The 19,277-nt window shown below is 36.2% G+C and overlaps 1 protein-coding gene across 3 annotated transcripts in view; it reads right to left on the bottom strand.

Annotated features, from left to right (window-relative positions):
- CDK8 (cyclin dependent kinase 8) overlaps nucleotides 1-19,277 on the bottom strand; it is a 71,012-nt gene that overhangs the window by 9,413 nt on the left and 42,322 nt on the right. For 2 of the 3 annotated variants that reach the window (XM_063394708.1, XM_063394709.1), the window contains exons 5-9: nucleotides 8,849-8,906; nucleotides 5,969-6,100; nucleotides 3,955-4,098; nucleotides 1,858-1,927; nucleotides 728-800 (exon numbers count right to left, since the gene is read on the bottom strand). In XM_063394708.1, the coding sequence (XP_063250778.1) occupies nucleotides 728-800; nucleotides 1,858-1,927; nucleotides 3,955-4,098; nucleotides 5,969-6,100; nucleotides 8,849-8,906 (477 nt within the window). The remainder of the gene's footprint in view (nucleotides 1-727; nucleotides 801-1,857; nucleotides 1,928-3,954; nucleotides 4,099-5,968; nucleotides 6,101-8,848; nucleotides 8,907-19,277) is intronic. The other variant, XM_063394710.1, reaches the window with a different exon arrangement.

Below are 19,277 nucleotides of genomic sequence, written 5' to 3'. Positions count from 1 at the left end.
TGCAAACTTGTATCATATCACAGCATAGTTTGCGTTGGAAGGTACATTAATAACGATTTATTTTGTCCCAATCCCCCTGCAATGGGCAGAGGCACCTTCCTGGTTGATCCAAGTCACATTCAACTTGGTCTTAAATCACTCCCAGGCATGGGGCATCCAGAGCTTTTCTGTGCAAACTGTCCCAAGTGCCTCACTACCCTCACAGTCAAGAACTTCTTCCTAATATACAATCCGGCTCTAGCCTCTTCCAGCTTAAACCCATTACCCCATGTCCTATCACTGCTTGCTCTTGCAAAAAGTTTCTACATATGCTCCCTTTACATACTGAAAGTCTGCACTAAGGTCTCTTCAAAAGCTTATAAATGAATATGCAAAAAAACCCCAGGCATATAGGATTTTTTTAAAAGTAAAAATAAGCTATTGAAAGTACATAAAGCAGCAAAATGGCTAAGGATTGCTGCAACACTGCAAATATAACTACAAGCTAAACATGACTTAAAGGACAAAATCTTCAAAATTACTTGATACTGAACCTAATCCAGTGAATGACACTCAGAATCATTTTATCAATGGGAGAAGATAAAGTGATTTTGCAATTTTCGGATTGCAGAGTATCAGTTATTCCTAACTTTATTTACAAAGTTAGTTACAATGGACTTCACACCAGCTCACCTCTTACTTTAAACATATATGAGGGATTTGATTTTTTATGTATGGAGGAACTTACCAAGTGAAACGCCTTACTATCTGGTTTAACTTTATGTTTTTCCATATATTTGATAAGGCTGCAGTTGGTATACCTAGAAATGGAAACAGAAGTGATATTTCTAATATGCAAATCATTGATAGTACAAAGTTTTCTTGGTAGCCACAAACATATTAATAAGAACAGTTTAGTCTCCCTGCAAATCCAATTAGCATGGAAAAACCACAACTACCAACACCAGAGACTGCTTAAAAATCAGAACTGCAGAAAAGGCATGTTTCCCTCACATCCTTATAAAAGCATATCACACCCACACAAAAAGCACACTTAACCCACATGCAGACAGCAAATTATCAACTGGATTTAAATTGCCTGGTAGCAATTTCACTACTATACTGTTTGATTCTGTGTATTTCTCATGACAGTAAAGACAGAGATAAATATTGAGCTCCTCTGAATGCTCTCCTGCAACCTACAGGTTGCTACAAAAACATTCATGGCTTTTTTGTTTTGGTTTGGTTTTTTTTGAAGAGAAGCTCAAAAAAAAAGATTTCTAAATGGTTGCAATAGCATGGCATATGAAAGTAATGTATGTAACTGTACAGCCCCAAATGCCTCAGCACAGAAATCAGGCAACAGGGTGGCATTTTAAGTGCAGGTATTAGCCTGTGGCAATGTGACAGCAAAGCTGAAGGGTATTTTCTTCTTTAGTCATTGCAGGCCACCCTAGACACCAAACCTGACAATTATACCCACTGTTTGCTGGAAATGCTATAAGGTTACCAGACCCCTTTTAAGCAGCTATTACAGAAAATGACTGCCAGCACCACAGATTTGGGAACAGCTGTGCTCTGATACACTGTGCTTTGCAAACTTCAGAGCTGCATGGGGTCTTACTGGCATCACCTGTTTCACTCCTGCCACCTCACCCTCTACTGCCTCTCTGGCTGCTCTTCTGGTCCACACCACCTCAACAGGCCAAGCTCAACACTATGAAACAACTTCATTTTTTGTTTTTCACAATCTAAAAGTCATACCAATTTCATAGTCCTTGTTTGGCATCGACATGGAAAACAACTTGAACTGCAAAAATTTAGTGTAGGAAAGAGATATAAAATATGCTTTATTAGGAAATGTCAATTCAGACTTACGTGTTTCTCCGGAAATCTTTCATTAAGGTTGAATGTTCCGGCATCTTTTTTATGTCTTCCCAGTCTTTATCTGCAAAGCAGTATTAATTATTTTTTCTCTTTCTCTCTGAGTAAAAAAATCATTTCCAAGTATCCCCACAGGCTTCTTATTTTTTTAAAATTCTGCTTCTCTAACCTTGCAGTTACGTATGTCTTTGTACTCCCTACCTCCTATTCCTTCATCACCTCTTCACAATAAATCATACCAACACCTAAGAGGTTCCAGCTGTGTGCTCATTAACTGAAGAACTTGAAAAAAGGATGCTAGCTACAGCCCACAAAACAATGCTGAAGAAAAACACATCAGGCCTTGTGTTTGAACCCTTCAGGACTGTTATTTAATTTATTTCGACACAGCTGCGATCTCAGGACAGGAGTACACAGGACTCCAGCAAATCCTGTCTTCTTCTAAGGCATTCTCTGTTCTGACAGCACTTTTAGCTACAGGAAAATGCCCAGAGATACTTCTGCAAAGCAAGAAATACTGTTAGCAAACAAAAACTTAAGAAGTCAAGTTTGCACACTGAAATTAAAGAATAATTCATCTCAGTGTAGACCAAGGCTGAAATGGATTTGAAAATAAAACAAAAAGCTCACTACCAGCACCTAGCCTCAAATGTCTTAAGCTCTATCTCTTGAAAAGGCTCTGTGGGCAAGTAATTTGGTTCATTTCAAATCTGTACTATGCCTGATCACTACTGCAGAACAGTGAGTTTAAAAGCATTAAAATAATTAATTAATTAATCCAGGATACTTATTTAATTATTACTCAGTTAAACAAAATATTCTCCTCTTTCCTATCCCAGAGACATGAGGAACTGTTTCAGATATGGCAAGTGTCAATTAAAATGCAGAACAATCCCTGCAATTGAATGAAAAGCATTTCTTAGTTAGAACCAAAGAACTCCAAAGGTCAAACAGAGACCATTAGAAAGGATTAATTAAACCAATCAGAAAACTAAAATGAGAGTATAATCTATTTATGTAAGCTATACAGAATCAATGTAAAAACCAAATGAACTAAGAAAAGTATAAAAGGGTAAAATTCTAGTTCAAAAGCAGAAGGGGACGGTATTGCTTGAAGAAGCAAAACTAAGAGAGACAATATGCAAAGGCAACATTTCCATGAATCTCATACAGCAGTATAGAAGCAATGAAGTACATACACACAAAAAAAAGTCCAAAGCAAAATAAGAGCATGCTTAATAATAAAATTCTAGACCCACACAAACATATAGACCGTAAAAGTCATGCAAAAGAAGAGGCAAATCAAAAAAAAAAACAAAACAAAACAAAAAAAAAAACCAAAAAAAAAAAAAAAACCAAAAAAAAAACCAAAAAAAAAAAAACAACACCATAACAGTGGAGCAGGGAACACAAGCAGTGAGGAGAAATATAAGCAAAGTAAAAATAAGTCCCCTGTTAATCTGACTCCTGCGATCATGTGAACACTAGAAGGCAAAGTATTAACTGAAGAAAGGCAGCCTGCATAAAAACAAGATGTGACCAACACTGAGGGGAAAATGCAACAAGTGATATTCCCACTGCCATTTGTTTTGGTTCATACAACCAACTCTTTCTTCTGGTTTAGAATAAAGAAGTTTTTTTCTATACCACCAGCTTTCCACCAAGGAAAAAAAAAATCAATACCCTCCATTACTTCCAAATGCTATGTTTAATTTGGCATGAGTTAAACAAATGCATAATATTCACTAAATATATATATTTTTGCTTGCTTTTATAAATTATCAGTCACCTTCCAAATCAATAATCGGTACCGAAGAAATGCAGAAATATTCCTTCTCATTTTAATCATCCACCATTAAATACAGTCCTTTAAAATAATAAAGTATCGGTACATGTATACACAAAGATAACCCTATCATTAATAAAAGGGAAAACATCTAATTTGACCATTGGATTTTAGATTTATAACTCATGAAATAAAGATTGTGTTTGAACAGCTCTGCTCCTTTGATCAGCTACCACCTTCATATGCAAAGAAAGCAATATGGATATCTTTCTTTGAACAGCAGTGATAAAAAATACAGTATGTACCTGCAGGAAATCCCATTACATTGAATATTCTGTCCAGCTGGTCATGGTGATAAGGATTACTAGTTTTGATATCTTCTTGTCGACAATGGAATATTGGCTCTGATGTTAGCAGCTCTGCAAATATACACCCTATGGCCCAAATATCTTTAAAAAAGGAGAACAGAAATTAAAAAAAACACCAACAAATGAATCTTTCCAAAAGCATCTGGATGAGGTAGAATATTAGTGTTTAGCTTATCAGAGATAAGGTTCCTGTATTGAAAATTTCAAGTTTCTATTGTAGAAGTGCATTACTTCCTCAACTTTTTCTTTTAGGTTTGAATGGAGTTTGCCAATTCAGTAACTACACAGAAGCTGAGAGAATATCATACAAGTTTTTTGTGAGGTTTTTGAAGTGTAGTTAGCACTTAACATCATAAAAAATTAATTTAGTGAAGAATAAAGGTGAAGGAAACTATTGGGCTAACTGTCAACACATAAAACACAACCAAAGAAAAGCCAACCAGCATCTTGCCCTTTCAGTGCCACACTGTCCTGACCTGGAAATGTGCCCTTGCTGATCAGTGAAATTTAAGTAGTAAATGATCCCAAAAATACAAGCTGAAAAGTAGTATTGGTATAAACCAAATGCTATCTATAGCACCTTGAAAGAGAGTAACAAGCAAATTGCTACAAGCCCCCACACTTCACAACTTTTTAATAACATTCATTAAAAAAACACAAACTCCACAACCTTTCTCTTTCACTGTTGTTTTCCTATCTAATAATCAGATAACCTGAATTTTCCCAGTTGTTTTCTCAATTTTTTTCTAGTATATACTAATGCAATTTTTAACTCAAAGTGGTGCTACACTGAGCCTTGAATGAACAAGTTCATAAACAAGGACAAAAGCAAATAATGCAGACAGCATAACCCCATTACTCAGTGTTTTTACACAGTCATTTCTTATCTACACCAAAAAAACTATGTACTAAAAGCTATGACTGCCCATGCAGTTTCACACACTGCAATCAAAGAAATGGCAGTAAAGTGAGGGAACATACAAATAAAAAAAAATTAAGCAGTTTAAAGGAATAAAATAAAAATGTATTTGATCTATAAAAGAAACACAGTATTAACAGAAAATTAAACAATACATTTAAGGCATAAACATTATAATTGCTGACAGAAACATGGATATGATCTTTAAAAAAAACAAAACAAGAAAAAAAGATTGGGTTCTGAGGAAGACTTTAAGGTTACAGAAACAACAACACAGTATGCTGACATACAACCTCCATGTCTGTGCAAAGTGAAGTAGCTGCTAGGGAAGTTATTTCCTCTCAAAACTGGTTACCAGCCTTTAACACATCTTTTAAATTAGGCAGCAAGAGAAAAACTTCCCAGTGCTTTTTTCCCTGCAGTCTCTCTCCCTTCCATAGCAAAGCTGATCAATCCAGTAAAAGTCAATCTCCCTCCAGTTTGCTACTGGGCTGTTCCCCCTGTTCTACAGCCCACAAAAGCTCTGGCCATCTGTCATCTGTCTTGGAAAAAGACACAGAGAGGCTAAAATGCAGCTCAATTTTACAGTTTAGCTTCAGTGCAGCCACTATATTCTCCATTCTGTTCATTCTTTATTTCATATATTTATTACACTAGGTAATAAACTCTGCAATGAAATTAATGCACTGTGCCTCACAGTCATCCTAATATGAATTCTACTAGCACTTGAAAGATGCTACCATATTTTTTACAGCCTCTAACAGCGTTTATGAAAGTCCTGTGTGAACACCACAAACTTAGGTTGCATTGCAGGGCATTTGGAGCCCAAAGCCAGCAATATATTTCATTTCTATATATAGCCTGAGACCCCAGTAAATGAAACAATTTGTCAAAGATTAATGTTTCTTCAAGAAACAAGTAACGTACCTTTTAACTCAGCTACTCTCCTTTGAACAATTTATCAAAGCTTTAATATTTGGGCACAGTTTATATAAAAGAACACAACAGTACATTTCTGTCCAATTTACTTACCAATAGCTTTGGTATAATGCCTTGCTCCAAGAAGCAACTCTGGAGCTCGATACCAGAAGGTTACAACTACTGGATCCAAGTCTGCTAAAGGCTTCAGAGGTGAATTAAATAAGCGGGCAAAGCCCATGTCAGCTGCAAAATTCAAAGAGAGATGCTTTAAAATTTGAGGGTAACTAACAATCCTTTTTTTTTTTTTTTTTTTTGAACAAACTGATTGAGTTTACTTGTTAGCACTATCATCACTCCTACATAAAATGAAAAGGCGGACTGTAGCAGGTATGAACTCTCTGAGCAGATTTTCTTTCTGTAGAACTTACTGGATGGTATCACCTATGAAGTATATCATTATAAATCATTACTAACATGAGTCATTTACAACAAAGAATTAACCATTGTTCTGAAGAAGTGCATCAACTCTTCAGGACACTGGTAAATCCTGACTCATTTTACCTGATGTTCTCTGGTAAAATACTTCCATTATTACAGGATGCTTTCTCACACAGTGGCAATTTTTAAAGTGAGCAAAATGCAGATTCTGCAAAGGTTAGAATGATTTATAATACATACGTGTACATGACAAAAGCTCCCTCCTCATGAAGTTAGCTGTAGCACGACTTCCTTCACACAAAAACAGCAACTAAGCCTAGAAATCTGCCTCCCTGCTGATTTTCTATCAAGATGCACTTCCAGTATCAATGTACCAATACTGAATGCCATTCAGGCTATGATTTTAAAATTTTACTTGTGGGCATTCTATCATTAAAAACTGCTTTTTTAGAAGTTGTAGTATACAACTTCCTAGAAAGCTGTCTGAATGACTAAATGTAAGTCATACAGGAAAAAATGGGCAGAGACTAAAATATGCAGCTTCTCCCATGAAATTGCTTTCCTGACCCACCAACCCCCAAATCCCAAGACAGAGTGACCCTAACATGTAGGGATATTCACATGCTGAGAAAGACTTGAATGAAATGAGATGAGTAGCCACCCTGAGGGAAAGGGACCTACATGCTATACCTCACTGAGGGAATACTGCAGTATAAATATGGTCTCTAACTTGACTACACAATCCTTAATTAGTTTTCATATGCATTCCTATTTATGATTGCATTTAAAAAGTGAAACATTTTACAGCTTTCTACATTAAAATATCAATTACTCAAAATTGATCGTCACTAATAACTATGAATAATAAGAAAAATTGTTGGCAGAAAGTGAATTTATGACCCAAAATGACACAAAAATCCTACAAAAATTATTTTAAGTTAAATACCAGTTATGTATTTTTTAGAAAAATTAGTTACACTGGAAAAGTGGAAATCCTTGGTATGTGTATAACTTCTGCGCTCTTTTATTGCTGTGGCAAACTTAAGAAAATAAGAAAAAAATCTACATTTTGGTAACACACTTAGAAATCCAGGGTTCCCCTCCCTCTTTCCCTGCTGGGAATGGATGGCTCAGAGGACTGGTGGCCCAATACAGAATCTTTCACCTGTCCATGAACAGAGTCTGACAATTTAGTTTTTTACTAAATTATTCTCAAATTAATTCAAAAGTATAAATTAAGAAATAAATGGGTGGTCTATGTGCAATTACTAGCAAGTAGCTGTGGACAGCAAATATCACCACCACTATCGAAACTGAGTCCAGAGGATGACCTACATTCTCTGTTTTGGAAGAAACCCTCCATGAAGAGTAAGGTAATATGAAGAAATTTTCCCTTCTGTTGTCCATGCTGTACCTGTTTTCTATGCAGACCTCAATCCCTACTGTCAACCTTAAAGCTCAAAAAGGCATTAAAAACTTTCAGAGTAGGATCTACAGCAGCATTCAACCCTGGCCCATCTCTCCCTGGATTCCAAAGGACAAGGGAAGGCCTAGAGCAGCACTGAATGCTCCCAGAAAATCCTACCCTGAATCATTATACTAGTGATCAACAATAAAGTTCAGACAAACAAAACAGTAAGAGAACAGAGCAACAATGCAGAAGAGTAATCTCATAAAAGAAAGTCGGAGGGAAGTGAAAAAGATGAACTAGCTTTAAAAAACCCTTCCAAATGGAGCTGCATTACCATAACAAATGTAAGCAGGCTGTGCTTTAGTAGCCTGCTATTACAGCACTGCCATGATAATGCACAGCCTGTACAGTTTATTATTGTTAGACTACTGTTAATTTTTATTTATGCATTTAGTTTAAAACAATTGAACTTCTACAAATCACCCTCTCACTGCAAGTAGTAACTCCCACCAGAAAATGTTACAATAGCGTGGAAGTGTTGGGTCCTTTCTAACCTGGTACACCCCAGGCTAAGCATTTAACATTAGCTATTAGCTCTCACTAAACATTTTGGATGGATTTCTGTGTTTTCTGCACTTTTAAGATCCCTTGTGTTATCTCCACAGGACCTGCCTACTCTTTAAGAATATTTTGTAGGCTGAATGCCATCTTTGATTCCATTATAAGTTTTAAGGCTGTAGCAATGAGTAGTGCCCTATTTAAATCTTTATAAGCAGCAGCAAGATGTCATGGCACTAAGAGATAAATGGAGGAAATTTTAAAATCCCATTTCTTTCTCCTCCTTTCCTCCTAGCTGGCTGTCATCTTTAACCCCACATCAAAAACCCCCACCCCACACAAACACCCACTTAAGCAAAACATAATGACATTTTCCACTTGTTATTGATGAGGCTACAGCATTTCATTGTCAGAACTGGTACATGGGGCTAATATGATGAAGCCAGTCACTCAGAAAACAGCATTTAGGCAATGTGCCCAGGCACATACTGGTATTACAGTGACTACTTTAGGTGGTACAACTGCACCTTCAGAACATTCTAACTTAAATGCTACACTGGGACTTATCAAAGATATAAACATACCAATTTTTACTCTTCCTCGCTCAGGACCTTCACCCATAACTAAAATATTAGCAGGTTTCTGTGGAAAAAAAAATAAATATACAATACATATACCACGATAAACCTAAACATTAGTCTCTGAAAAGTTAATTAAGCTTTGTTTTGCCAGTTTTAAACCAACTTTTTGATAAAAATGCCAAGTTTCTCTGTCACAGTAATGCTGTGCAAGGACCCAGACACAGGCTCTCCCTGACTGCATGTTCCTCACGTTTCTTCTCGGCGTTGCTGTGCTCCAGCCCCACATTCCCTACTGGCACCCTGGTGTCTGTCCTCAACACGCACGAGCTGGCAGCCACCGAGCCGCTGGATTTCTACCCAAATTGCCCTAGATCCTTGCAGTGGGAGGCAGTCCCACTGCTGCCCACCACCCCAACCACAGGGATGGGAAGTCAATCAAGTTTTGCCCAAGGTTATTAGGCACATTTGCAGACACATTGTACATAAAAAATACACAAGTGAGATACAGATGAAACATTACCATATCACTTGATATTGGAGAGAACACTCATCTGAACTCTTCCTATTTACAAGTGTTTACCAATTCACACAGCTGCAGAACTGGAAAGCATTGCCTTTATGTTATTTTTCCTCTCTTTCCTTTGTTTTACTATGGAGGCAAGTTAAAGAACTGAGCTAGAGTTCGGCTGGTTAGAAACATGACAACTCACTTCATAATCTTTTATTTTCTGCTGTCCTGCTTCTCATAATCCGTTCTCAGCATCTGTAGTCAGAGGATTCCTCAATTCCTAACACTGTTTATATAATGAAACCTGCAGTGCTTATTCGGATGAAAAAAAGTAAAGAGACAACTAAAGTTGATAATGTATGCCAGACTTGTTCTCAAATGGAGTGATTTAGATACCCATTCATACTGTAAATCCTGGACAAAACAGGGATTCCTATTCAGTTGTGACCTGTAAGATTATAATAAGGCTGATGTACAGCTCTTGCTTTGCTTTTCCAGTTTAAATTGATCTGAAGATTAGAGTAGCCAAGCAAAACAGTTGACAATACCTAAAAGTTAACATAAAAAATTCTAGTATCTTTGGGAGATTTCCTAAACACATTCTAGGATATTCTCAAGCCTTCCTGAATACATCAGGCTCTAATTTAAACATATGCAAAGAGGCAGAAGGCCACAATACAATATCAATTTACAAGTAATTCCTATTATGCAAAAACAAGGTACAAAAAATTAGTACTCCAGCAAAAAATTTCCTTGTGAAATTAAATTATTGTTGTTTATGAAAGGCTGCAAAAAGGATTTCTGAAACTCTACAATCCTTGGACAAAATATATAAAAAGAATCTGAGATGTTTCTGAAAACATGTTAAGGATGGAAGATGTTATTAAAAATGTGATCAAAAAAGGTAACATATATTCCATTGTCTTTCTAACAGCAATAACAACAGATCCAGTTTGTGCTGTGTTAGCTCTGTGATTTCCAGAAGAAATTGTCCCCCACACCACCAACACCCCTTTTTGCCTTTTTTTCCTGTTTTTTAAAGGCATATATTCCAGGTAAGAACTGCTTCAACATTTAAAAATGCAGAATGTGGGCACACAGCAAGCTCTCAAAGCATTCCATTTAGATTGCTTCTACAAAAGTCTAAAAAAACCCAAGCAGCATACATCTTTAAATTCATAGTTAGTGATGAACTTTATGGCAATTCAATCTGCTAGGTATGAAAACACATCATTTCACCAAAGAAATCTTTCTATTGCTATACTGTGACTCAAAGAACAAATCCACATCTTTTGCAAAACCTGTTTCAATATATATGGGGTGTTAAGCTACACGTCTAATTATTATGTTTTTGTTAGGGTGAACAATACATTACACAGGCACTAAAATTCTTCAGATCTATGATACATGGACATAATACATTAAGTACCATTTTCCCTCCTGCAAGTTCACAGGTTGGTAACACTCTACAAGAATGCTTTAAACATCCTCATGATATTTTCATCTTAAAATATTTTACTGTTTGGATTTTGGAAAGGACAAGAAGCCTTCTTCACACAAAGACTGCATTATACCAGATGACTAATCAGTACAGCACTGGGTAACAATTCCTGCACCAAAGATCTTCTACCTTAAAGGTCAAGGCAGGTAGAGAGAGATGAGATGAGAAGGCACAGTAAGACACTACTAGTTAGCAAAGTATCAACAGCTTGATTCACACTCAGATTTCAGAAGTTACAGAACACACTTAACAACAGAGACAATTTAGAAACCTGTGTAGGAGTATTCTAAAGCTGCAAAATAAAAAAGAACCCTCAGTTTTTCTGGAATATTCAGTTCACCTTTTTCTAAAGTCACAGGTTCTTCACTGAAACAGCTCTGTTTGGAATAGACGATTTCTCCTACAGACAAAAATATTTATGTAGCCACATCACTGGAAAAATAAATCACAGTTTTTAAAAAATTAAATTAGATGTCTTATTCTGGAGGCTTCCATTTCTAAAATCATTGTATGCATAGACTGGAACAACTTTTAGTTCAAAGAATTTTCCAAACAAGACCATTCAACCTAAATTCAATAGGGGAATATCTACCAGAAATCAGCACAGGGATAGTACTGGCATACCTAAATAATATGTATTTCAAAGAACCCCTGAAAAACACTGGAGTCCACTAAGAAAAGCGAATACATATGTCAGGAGTTATTGTTAGGTATCTTTCAATCAAGTCCACTATCTGAAGAAAAAAAAAACTGAACAACTCCCCAGATTTGTCTCTTTGGGCAACTCATTAGACATTAGAAATTTATTTGCAAAGAAAAATAAGCAGTCACTAGAAACAGAAGGGAGAAATTTGGATAAGCATTAGTTTAATTTGTTAATTTTCAGATTAACTCTAATTATCCAGAGAAAACTGAAGTTGAAACTCCTCAATCAAATCACTTGGGCCGAGCAAGTGAAGTAAAATCTTTTAGCAATTCTTATACTGTGTTCTGAACACACTACATTAAGGCAGTTACATTTTTTTTAACTACAAATTATAAACTTAAAGTCCCTAATTTTTTGTACTAATAAAGGCATAATTACTTTTGCCGTTTAGTAAAATAATCTGTGCATGCCAGACAAATGCAAATGAGAAACCTCTTATGATCCTAAACCAAATGTGAAGAGCCATGCAGTGATGAACAGCTGAGTATTTCACAGACCAACAAAAGTGTCTGGCAATCCCACAGAAATACATTCAAGAAAAAAATCACCCTTCTCTTCCCCAGGCCACCTCAGCAGCAGGGGGAGAATTCATTCTCATGAAAGAATGACCTTGTGACCATAGCACAGCACTAAAGCTTATCTTGTCCTATATTTGGCTTTGTAGGACTCCTTCTTGTGATTCCTGGAAAATCCTAATATTGTGCATTTAATCACTATTACTGTTGAAAAGACAATAAGGATCCCCGCTAATATATTTTTAGGTACTTCTAACTTAACAGTAATTTGCAAAGTGCAAAAAGAAATCCTAAAAAGCAGGCTAATTTCAACCAAGGGAGGTAAAAACCCAAACAGGTTCACAGATCCATGAAGAACTTGAGACAGCCACCTTCACCCATCTGCCTGCTCTCACCCAGTATTGCTCGTGTTCACTCTGATCCTGAAGTCTCTAGTGATGAAGGCTGCACAATTCCCATCCAATCTTCTCTCTTAGGGTCTTCTCCACTGCAGTGTTTTTTCTTTCCTTCTAACACAACAGACAAGGTTAGTCCCCTTGTCTCTTCATTAGCAGAAGGCACAGACAACCACTCCTTCACTGCAAGAACTTCTTACACTTCCTAGGACAAATATATTTTGAGTCCCATCATCTAGATTAAAAAAACCCTAAAAACTCTCTCCTGCTCTATGTTTCCTAGTAGACTATTTTTTTTTCTGGATCTATGATCACTCTTGAGCATTTCATCTAGCTGTTCTGCCTTGGGTCACCCATTTCTCTGAGCTCACGTGCTCCAAATTACACACTGCTCCTGCTGAAGCTTCACGAAGGCTAAGTGCAGTGAAGGGATTGTTTCACATGCCTTGCACAGCATCTTCCATTTCCTATGATCCCAGTATGGTAACCTGCCTCACTGCATATGGCTATTGATTCATGTTAAGGTTACCAGCCATGCATTTGCTTCAGATCTTTTTGGTGGGACTACTACTTTGAATAAACATTGCAGTCACATACTGCCTCTTAATACTGAAAATGTTTGTGTTACTTCACAGAGAGGAAATTAGACTTCAGAACTTATCTGAACTACTGTTTTGAAGGCAAAAATGCAAACAAAATGAAAATTATACCAGACCATGCCATGATGAGATGAGACAAAAAAGAAAAAAACATCATTCCTGCTGCTCAGAGGAAGTCATTGATAGGAGCAGGAGATGATGATTTATTCTATGTTTGTATACTAGATGTCTGGAAATCCCAGGACATTGTCTCATGCTCCTAGAAAAGTATTTGCGATTAGGCCCTCTTTCCACTAAACTTTACTCCAAAGCAGAGAGGAAAGAATTGAGCATTTTTAGACAGCTTAGCCATTGCAATTTTTGATACTTAGTACTTCTGGCATCAAACAAGGTCTGCAGGAACTATTATTCCACGTATGTTTTGTTACTAGTCTGTTTCTGCAATCACCAGTTTCCAAAGACTGATTTTGAACATAGGTATCAGTGAGTAATCTAAACTCCCTTGAATTACATATTATGATATTTATAATGTGGATGCTACCTCTTCCCCATCCACGTTATTAACTTTTTGCAACATTTCTCTGTATACTAATGAACAGACTCATGCTCTTTACATGTCCTTTTTAATGCACCTTTTAATAAGGTTTTAGTATAATCCTAACCAATTTTCAATTTGGATAATCCAATACTTGAGAGATTGGCTCGTAAAACATTACTCAGCAGAGGATTGACAATGATGGGGTGAGTCACACCAGTGATACCTGTTGACCGCTGGTATTTGTGCATCATTACTGGCTGTGCCCCCAGCTTACAGAACTGATCATGCCATCCATTTCTACCTGTGATGAGCCATGAGAATTTATTAAAACATTATACTGGTTTTCAATTTTTAAAAAAGAGCAGTTTAACTTGAAAAGAACAATACTAAGCAAAGGACTTTTATCCTTAAATTACTTTGGTTTTGCACCTAGGACCTCAACAATGATTCTATTATGATTTATAGTGAACAACTTCTTTACATTTTGGACTTCAAAATATCACACTAAACAATATAGGAATTATAATCTATATTAAACAATATAGTTAAAAACACAACCCCACCATCATACAAAACCATAACTGAATTTCTTCAGCTGTACGCAAGCAAGTGCCTGTGAAGCATGAAACTCAAGTTAAAAATGTCTTGCTGTGAAGAAAATAAAAACTCAAAAAGGTTCTGAAAGACAGCTGCAAGGACTTAGCAAGTTGCAGCCTGCTCAGAAGAGCACTTTTGTGGCACAGTGGTAGAAATTGTTAATATACTGATGTGGTTTATCACTTCCCATTAGGTCCTCTGACAAGAAAAGTTGTGCAGCAAAACCTACCAGCCTTCAGCTCGGCTTGCAAAATTCACACCCCATCTCAAGGTCTATGACTCACAAAAGATTCAATGTTTATGCTTCTTCCGGCACATCTCTAACAACCTTGTTGATCTTCAAGCAGCCATAACCTACATCAAAATATTTCCTTATTATCAAGTTGGTATGCTCCCCTACTGCATTCTTAGGGACTGCAACTGTCTCTTTGGATCAGTTCGCAGTTAGAGAAAATAATTTCATTTTCATTCCAAAATAATTCCATTTTCTCTCCACTTTGAACAAAACTGCCTGCTTCAGTACTAAACAGTACTCTAGCACAATAGTAGTGACAATATAACCTTATTCAAATGATAGTATCGGGACTTTTCTGAAGTTAACTGCTTTCCTTGAATTCAAAGATGTGCATTTTCTTTTGCAACTGCCTGGGCCTTTAAAATGCATTATAATCAAAAGATCACCACAAACACTAGTGAAAACAATGGCTCCACACCATGTATCAAATCTAAACATTAAAATATTCTTTCTGATTACAAAACACCTGAATTGTAAAAAGCACTGGAAAATTAAGAAAGCCTATTTTAATGTAATACTTCCTGTTCATTATCTTCTTATAGAGAACTCTTTAAAATAAATAAACTGAGCATCTAAACAAAATTCTCTTTAAAACTAGGAGCCATTAAAATTACCAATAACAGCCAAACAAAAACAAACCCCTAAATTATCAAAGCACACATGTCCAAAAATTTTAAAAGTACAGGAAGTATTTGGATAGGATAGAAAACAGAAGGATGCTGTATCTATGCCAAGGGGGCCTTCTGCTAGTTACCATCAACCATATTTTATCTCTGTTTCAGCCTGATGAAAGCTGTTAGTCACACTACTATGTTTTTAGGCTCTGAACACACTCCAAAAATTTTCTTTCACTGCTGTCACTCAATTAGTGCCAAATTAAGGCAATGTAACTTATTAAAAGCTTGTAAACTGCCTAATATACAGACTTTTCTTACTTTCACTGAAAATGAATTAAAGCTGATTATTAAAAAAATTACTTTTTTCAGGCCAACTGTTTCACTCCCTAGAAATGTCAGCACAAAGCATGACATGACTTTCTGTACTAAGCCTCAAAGCAAGGAAAGGTGGATATCACAGGCAAAAATATTATTATATCAGGAAAATCTACCACAACAAATATCATTAAGGCATCATTCGAAAGTGTAGTAACAAACTTAACACATTAAAATGAACATTCCTGAAGAAATGTATTTCCGGTGGGTTTTGATACAGCAGCGACTACCCTGCCCCATAGGTTAGGATGACTCTGGATGCTGTGGACACATCAGAGCAGGATTAAATGCAAGAGGAGAGCATGCTCTGAAACTGGTTTTTAGGTACTATGTTATTCTATATATAATTCCAACTCCCTTTTAAATTCAAAGTTCTGCCTCACAAGTAAGGACTTTAAACATGTAATAAAAACCCTAAGTACCATTTTTGCTCAGTAATTTTGTTGGAGCAGTTTCCACAGGGTGAAAGGCATTCAGCAGTACTGTAATCTCACAAATCCCAGAACTTTCACACAAAGGCAGGAAATTGCCTTATTTACTCTTTGGTTTACATGCAGCTGTGTTAACCCTTGCATTTTCTTTAAAAGCCCTATTTTGTGGTTGTTTTTAATTTAAATAATACTTTCATTACTTCCATATTACCCTAATTGTATGGAGAATAAACAACTCCTCCCTATTCTGGATTAATAAAAAATACAAAAGGCAAAAAGCCTATGTAATTTATTACTATGCACTTTCAAGTGGTTGCACGGGCTTTGCTTGTGTTTACCTGGTGGAGCATTTCTGTGCACAGAACAAATACAGTATTTCAAACTACATCTCAGGTATCTCCTCTTGTGTCACTCATATTCACAGTACGACAGATGAAGTTGGGAGTTCACAGAGAATAATCTTTTACACAAGTGTGTAAGTGGGATAAGTGTGTCTTATTCTTAACGTTACTTTAAAACTCCTCAGATTAGAGTTACTCAAAGGACATCTTTTCATATCATCTTTTCCTCTATATCATGAATATAGATCATTCATACAGAATATAGCACTTTCTTTGTACAGCAGAATGTAGTTAAAACATTTATTACGGCTATTTCCTATGTTATGAATCCCTATTCCTACCTTTCACAGCATTTTGTGGTGTGGTAACTTTTCCACAACCTTAACGAGGTATGTAGCAGTGAAAAACTAAAATTCAAACTGCATTTGGGTGTTTCTACAGTCATATTCTGCGGTTTTTACTAAATCCTACTGAAGGATTTTTAAAATTACTTCAAAAGGTACATTTGTGATCAAAGAGCTTCTGGTCCTCCATACTTCCCTTAGGTCAGAACTACAAGTTATACTGGTGTTTTTTCCATCTGGCTAGTACAGCTCATCATCTTTATGGCAGGAATTAGATGAGAAGTTTCTAGCACGCCTTTCCTCTGCAGAACTCTTACCTCTACTTGTATTTACATGTATATTGATACGGGAGTTCCTGCAGCCAGTTCAGTGTAACTACTGAGATGACTGAGTTTGCCTTCAAACAGTGAAGGATTACTTGCATGACTCTTTCCAGCACCAGAATCAGGTATCTATCTGGCCATCTTGGAAAGCCAGCACATGAAAAAACAGGCTAGTAACAAAAGAACAAATTTATAGCTACAGAAAAGAAAGAAATCTAATATAATGTATCCAGCAGCTGATGTATTTTCACCCCCCATGTGTCATATATATGCAGATAGATATATGTAATCATCTACAAATTACATTACTTAAATTACACCATTCTACTTCAGTTATCAATTACTTAAATGACCTAGAATTTTAAAAAGTCAAAATATTTCTAAGCTTGAAAAAAGCAAAATTAGTATTTCAGCATTTGTCCCTGGTTCAACTATCAATACGTTTCTCCCAGAACATGTGCCCTCCTCTGTACGACATTTGCTTTTCCTGACATTGGAAAGAAACAGTCTGTTTTGATACCAGGTCTTTCTACCAAATGTACCTGAAATTTGATAACAGATACAAAGGTCACTTGAGGAAACGAAGAACCACATGCCCAGATAAGCTTTGTCTCCTTAAGCAACCATACAGTATCAACAGACCAACATAATTTTCTTTTTATTGTAAAACATGCAACACAACTTGCATTGTCTAAAATACTTTTCTTAGAGACTATAGCAGCCATGCTATCATTCTGTGTATCTACAACTCTAAAGCACTGCCTTGTTTCCAGCTTAAAAGTCAATATGTAATGTGAAGACACATGTATTTCTGGTGCTGTAACTAAATGTATATTCCACCAGACAAGGACAAACTTCCCAAAGGCACAGAAAAGGCCTGAATTGATTTCATACCCTGGAAGGTAAAGATGCAAATGGTTATCAAGATCCGTTCTGAAATATTCAATTTAGTCCTGAAGGGCTCCAGAGGAATGAGAAAAAAGATTCAAATTTGGAATATCCCTTTTGCAACAGTTTTCCACTGCCTGTTAATTGGTCCAAGATTGCTGGTTAAAATTATTCCAATGTACAATGATGTAGAAATGTCAGGAAAAAAATAGTCTGCTTCCATTGCTTCTTGTGTCTGACAATTCTGCAGCAGATAAGGCAAAAAATATCTCACTAAAACATCAATAATCATGTAATACAATTTCAGGCCTACAAATCCTCATCTGTGCTGTACTTGTCTGTCCCTAACATAGCTGGTGGTAGTTCAATAAGCAGTCTTACTTTTTCCATTTATTTTCTGTGCCTTGTACTTCCTTCATGTAGAAGCCTACAATGATTTCAAAACGTCAAATACTTTACCTGCACTTCCTCTAGAGACAATAACAGTGTCCAAGCACTTGTGTAATTCTGGTCATATTATTGGCTTGGTAAATTAGCAAAGCCCCTCTTAAAATACATGTATTGTTCCACCTTGACCTTCCCTTTAAACTTTGGGCAAAGATTGTATTTTTTCTAGTTTCAAAACAAGATATACTCATTAAAAGAGAAAAAAACCCTGTTGTCAGTATTATTACCGGTTTTAAACATGAAGGTTGTTGAGACTTGGGTTTTATCACCACATACGTTTAATTGTTTTGAGAATTATTTATGGAAAATAAATACTGAGCTAAAAAGAAAAACTAAATTTAGGTTCCACCAGACAAAACATGAGTCAGTACCCCAGATACACTGACACAGTCAGACCTTTTGGAAACATCTGCTGAAGCTAATAAAAGGCTACAAAAAGTATAGATAGGCTTGAACTTCACAATTGAGCAAACAGGGCTTTGAATAAAAGCAGTACTCTAAGAGAAGCAGATTTGAAAACCTGTACCTGGAATAGAGATTTCTGACCTTTCCTTGCACCCCTACTTTCACTTAAATCAAGCAAATAAATGAGCTTTTCACTTGCAATCAGAAAAATATCCATCAAATGCTCTCCTATTCAGCACTCCATCTTTTTACAAATTGGAATCTAACAGCATTGTGTGATAAAAGATTATCAAATAGCTGTTAGGACTGATCTAGCATTTTTGCTAAACACCGGTTGCTTGGATAAAAATTTTCAAGTGTTATCTGCTGATCTCATATATTACAAAGATCTTGGAGTCTGTACTATTCTTTCACAATCCTTACTTACAACTTGTTAAATGGCCCTGCATTTTCTTGTGAGTCCTAAGATTAAACATGATCAACCTGTAAAAAGCTATGAAAGATTACATTCAGATTCAAAAACTGCTTGAAAGGACACACCTGTGAATTAAAACAAAATAAAATACTTTCACTAGCTTTATAAAGACTGATTTACAAAATCACCGGA

Source organism: Prinia subflava, chromosome 3, assembly GCF_021018805.1.
Source record: "Prinia subflava isolate CZ2003 ecotype Zambia chromosome 3, Cam_Psub_1.2, whole genome shotgun sequence".
NCBI lineage: Eukaryota > Metazoa > Chordata > Aves > Passeriformes > Cisticolidae > Prinia > Prinia subflava.
The sequence above is the reverse complement of the archived record's forward strand: the minus strand, read 5'-3'. Positions and strand labels throughout refer to the sequence as shown.